The sequence below is a fragment of the Talaromyces stipitatus genome, genomic scaffold, assembly GCF_000003125.1.
Source record: "Talaromyces stipitatus ATCC 10500 scf_1105507295555 genomic scaffold, whole genome shotgun sequence".
Classification (NCBI taxonomy): domain Eukaryota; kingdom Fungi; phylum Ascomycota; class Eurotiomycetes; order Eurotiales; family Trichocomaceae; genus Talaromyces; species Talaromyces stipitatus.
Window position 1 is genome coordinate 3,535 of NW_002990116.1, and position 4,101 is coordinate 7,635.

Below are 4,101 nucleotides of genomic sequence, written 5' to 3' on the forward strand. Positions count from 1 at the left end.
GAAGGTAGATCATTTGTAGTAAGAGTAGATGTGATAGATGGAGAGACACGTGGTAAGGAGAATAGATTAGCTGGTACTACAGTAAAGTAACGAATTTGTTCCTTTTCCTAAAATAATGTTTGAAGATGTGCATGATTCCAAGGCATTATTCCTTAACTTTTGCGCCATCCATGTGCCTGGTTATAATGCTGTCGTATACGATCAATATTGCGAGATCGATAGGAACAGGTTTCTATATGACAGAGAAAACCTTGTACGGTCGGAAGATCATTGATCTCGGTAATTCCATCTGTAGGATATATCACTTCATCCAAGTTATTTGCAATCAATTGATAGTCTGGATACTGTTCGATTTCCCGTCGTTGTGGTCGTTTAATATGATGTTTTTGAAGAAGATGTTGGGGAAGATTATGGCGAGTATAGCATGATCCATGATCAGTGCAAAGAATTACCCGCCAGTTTGTAAGGATACGAAGATAGGAGGGGAAAAAGTGCAATTGCTCTCCTAACTCCAGAGATATTGAGTTATCAGAAGAATGAGACATAATTGAGGATAAGAGGAATATGTTGGAGTGAAAATATTTACTCAAAAATAACTATGACTGAGATACAAATAAAAAAGACTTTTGAAATTGATTTCCCCTGATCCATGAATGAAGCTAGCCATATTTATCTTAGCTCCCGAAACTTTTTCTAGCCGTAACCCTGAGCTACGCCATGGCTGAGTACAAACTATAGATAGGAGAGACAGGAGCTCAATTCAAATCTAATAACCCATAATCTTAGAAACAAAATAGACAGTCAGCATCTGTTTTGCAATAATCCCTATCGTAATGGCTGACATTCGCGATAATGCTGTCACCGTGTTCTGTCGAGCAGCTTGGCTTACGGTACCAGGAGCCGTTTTTGATCACTGTTCCCGTTTCGAACCCTCACAATTCTGAGGACGCTCAGAGCCAAAAATGGATTGCTGTCGGTTCCTTCTGCACCAACTGTGATCAACTCAACTTTATCTACCCGCCATCCCTCTTCCCCCCCACCCCCCCAAAGTACCCGACTATCGCTACATTTTCCCTCTTTCAACATACCATCATATTTCCAGAGATACTGTGTATAATTATGAACCTCCAGGTAATTCATCCTCCGTTACTGTGTTGTGTCTCTAACACTGTAAACAACAGGAGTATGATTATGGCCATCTCCCAGAGTATCTCGTCCGTTCAATCAAAGAAAACCCAGAGGTCGGTTCTTGTTAAAACCAGTAGATATCCTCGCTGATCAAACTGCCAGCATGAATCGGCTGTTTTCGAATTCCTAGAAGCTAGTCAAAGGCTTGCCCGCGTCGCTGAAGAGAACGTCGATGTGAAGTTCTATTTCTTCCCAGGAAATACGGAGAACTCCTCGATCTTACAGCCTAGCGGTCTGGTGGAGGACATTTTTTTGACAGGTATGTGATACATGTGGTTACTTTAATAGTATACTGTTTTTTTCCGGGCGGTTCTCTCTTGTTCATGCTAAGATCCCTGTACACTAGAACCAGACAAAGTACAAGATGCCTCACGTATAACCCCGAACCGACTAAATATACAGAACGAGCCGCGAAACGAGGCGCCTCCGAGTGACGGTTTGATCGACTGGTCTGAGTGGCTGGTTCCGGGTGATTTCGAACACAACTGGACCGACAAGATTCTACCATCTACTGTGCATGAGAACCCAATAACAAGTCTACCAACGACTGCTGAATCGTTAGATTGCTCAACTAGGGAGAATAATAAGGTAGTGATGTTGGCAAACAGACAACCAACTGCGGAAGATGTGAGCGGTGAAGGCGATAATTTCATCCTACAAGCAGAGCTAGACCAGCGAACCGATTGTGATGGAGACCCTCCTACCTTATCACGTGGCTGTCCTGTAGCAGCTAAGGTGGATCGTCCCTCGAAACACTTATACGGGTCTAAAAAGGGGCAATCTATGAAAGTCAAAAAAGCAAAGCGTGGACGGTCTACAACACAGGTAAACCCTACGCACAAGCGATTATTGAAATCTAAAAGTTCGGATGTCAACAAGGCCACCCCTGAGACTACGATATCCCATCAACGAGATGAGTCTCATTCGGTAATGAGACATTCAAATTACGCTCAAATGTGGTCTCTGTTTGGGCCTGGTAGCGATTCAGCGTTACAAGAAACCCATCTCATGGAGATATTCAGTCTAGCAACGCTCATTTCACGACCTAATCTAGCAAGCTTTCTTGAGATGCAAAGCCAGCTCTGGCAGACAGATCGCTTTTGGAACCCTGACCCTCTCCGTCTTCCTGTAGCTGAAAATCTGCCGACTGATAAATCATGTTACAGAATTTTTCGATATCTTCAGGATCTCAAAGAAGAGACGCAGATCAACGCGGTCAGACGTCGCTTTGCGCAGATCCAATTCCACCTGACCTTCGTACGTCTACAGAAGGAAATGGATCAGCGTGATCGTAATAAGAGTAAGATTTCAAGTCACGTCATTGACTATTTTGAGGGTCTAGGAGACCACGATGGTGAGCATCCGGATCGTTCATCTAAAGACAAGGATCGGCAGTCCTTCATCAACAATAATTCTTGGGGAAGAAAATGGCTTCTAGTCTCTCACTACGTTGGATGGGGCTCACTGATCGTGTGGAACAGCATCGATTCAAAGATGTAAAAAACAATCTAACTTTAATCTGAATAGGGGTGCTGACACGTTTGACAGGCTTAAATTGAAAAAACCCAAGCTGAAGGCTCTCATCACGTACATCGTGAATGCCAAGCCTGAGATAGTTGCTTTGTGTCGAGAATATGAAAAGCCTGCTATAGATCTCGTAGTTGGCAGGAAGCCTACTCTCGTTCTAACGCAAGAAGACGTTGCGAGAACCATTGCTCATATATCGAGAGAGATCAATGCGAATGAATCTACACACAAACCATGGCAGCAAGTTGACATGGATATTGAAACGGACAAAATCGGCTTAGTCCACTGAGGCTGAAATCATTTGTTGCAACTATTAGAGATTTTTGAAAGACTGATTTTCAAGCACTATGACTGCGATTATCGAGCAATAAGAATATAATAAGCGTACCGTATAACATGAAAGAAAAAAGCACCTCAGAGCCTAGCTAGAGTTTACATATCGCTATGCGCTATACGCGACTTACCCAATTGAGCTCCGACTTGAAGCTATTCTCACCCTTCACAATCTAGCTTACATACCGTCCCTCACCGCCTGAGGAATAAACCCACCTGAGGAATAAATTTACCCCAAAACGCGAAAAATCGCGAATATTTCACACCGCGATATATCAACCAATATGGCTTCAATGGAGCTCGCACTTGCAGCATTACGTTCAGCGGATCCTGGAGAAAAGCCTAATATTAGTTTGGTTGCAAGAACATACGGCGTTAGCCAATCGGGCCTTTATAAACGTTTTCACGGCGTTACAGGCTCAAAAGAAGAGCAATACGACAAGCAACGAATACTCACCACCACGCAATCAAGAGCGCTTATAAAATGGATAAATCAACTCACCGAGCGAGGCCTGCCCCCTACAAATTCAATGTTAGCGAACTTTGCAAGAGAAATATCTGGTAAAGAGCCTGGGAAAAACTGGGCTTCACGCTGGCTCAAGGCTCATTCGGATAAGGTGATTTCTCGCTATTCAACGGGCCTTGATTCGGATAGAAAAAAGGCAGATTCGGCATATAAATATGCTTTATATTTTGAGCTTATTGGACGGAAAATACAGCAATATAACCTCGGCCCAGAGCAAATCTATAATATGGATGAGAAGGGCTTCATGCTTGGAGTAAGCACAAAACGGAAAAGAATCTTTACTCGGCGCAAATATGAGCAAGGGGGCTATAAGCAGCATCTTCAGGATGGAAATCGAGAATGGATTACAACAATTGGTTGTATCTGTGCCAATGGAACTGCTTTAGCGCCTAGTCTTATTTATATGGCAAAATCGGGCTTTATACAGGTTCTTGGCTTCAGATTACGATCCCCAAACACAGAGATGCTTCTTTGCACCTCAGAGTCAGGTGGACTAATAATGATATCGGATATCGCTGGTTGGTGGA

The 4,101-nt window shown here is 43.3% G+C and overlaps 3 protein-coding genes across 3 annotated transcripts in view, besides 1 other annotated feature; all 3 read left to right on the plus strand.

Moving 5' to 3' along the window:
- The window catches only part of TSTA_111200 (uncharacterized protein), a gene marked incomplete at both ends in the record, with an annotated part of 870 nt that extends 851 nt beyond the window's left edge, over positions 1-19 (plus strand). Inside the window, one exon of the mRNA XM_002481223.1 lies at positions 1-19. Within this exon, the coding sequence (XP_002481268.1) occupies positions 1-19 (19 nt within the window).
- An 833-nt stretch (positions 20-852) lies between these two features.
- On the plus strand, positions 853-3,004 carry TSTA_111210 (uncharacterized protein; the record flags this gene model as incomplete). The annotated part of the gene is made up of 5 exons (XM_002481224.1): positions 853-1,131; positions 1,182-1,241; positions 1,291-1,447; positions 1,535-2,684; positions 2,737-3,004. The coding sequence occupies 5 exons, from the start codon at positions 853-855 to the stop codon at positions 3,002-3,004; spliced, it is 1,914 nt and encodes a 637-aa protein (XP_002481269.1).
- A 328-nt stretch (positions 3,005-3,332) lies between these two features.
- The window catches only part of TSTA_111220 (uncharacterized protein), a gene marked incomplete at both ends in the record, with an annotated part of 1,464 nt that continues 695 nt past the window's right edge, over positions 3,333-4,101 (plus strand). Inside the window, one exon of the mRNA XM_002481225.1 lies at positions 3,333-4,057. Within this exon, the coding sequence (XP_002481270.1) occupies positions 3,333-4,057 (725 nt within the window). The remainder of the gene's footprint in view (positions 4,058-4,101) is intronic.
- Positions 3,336-4,100: a mobile genetic element.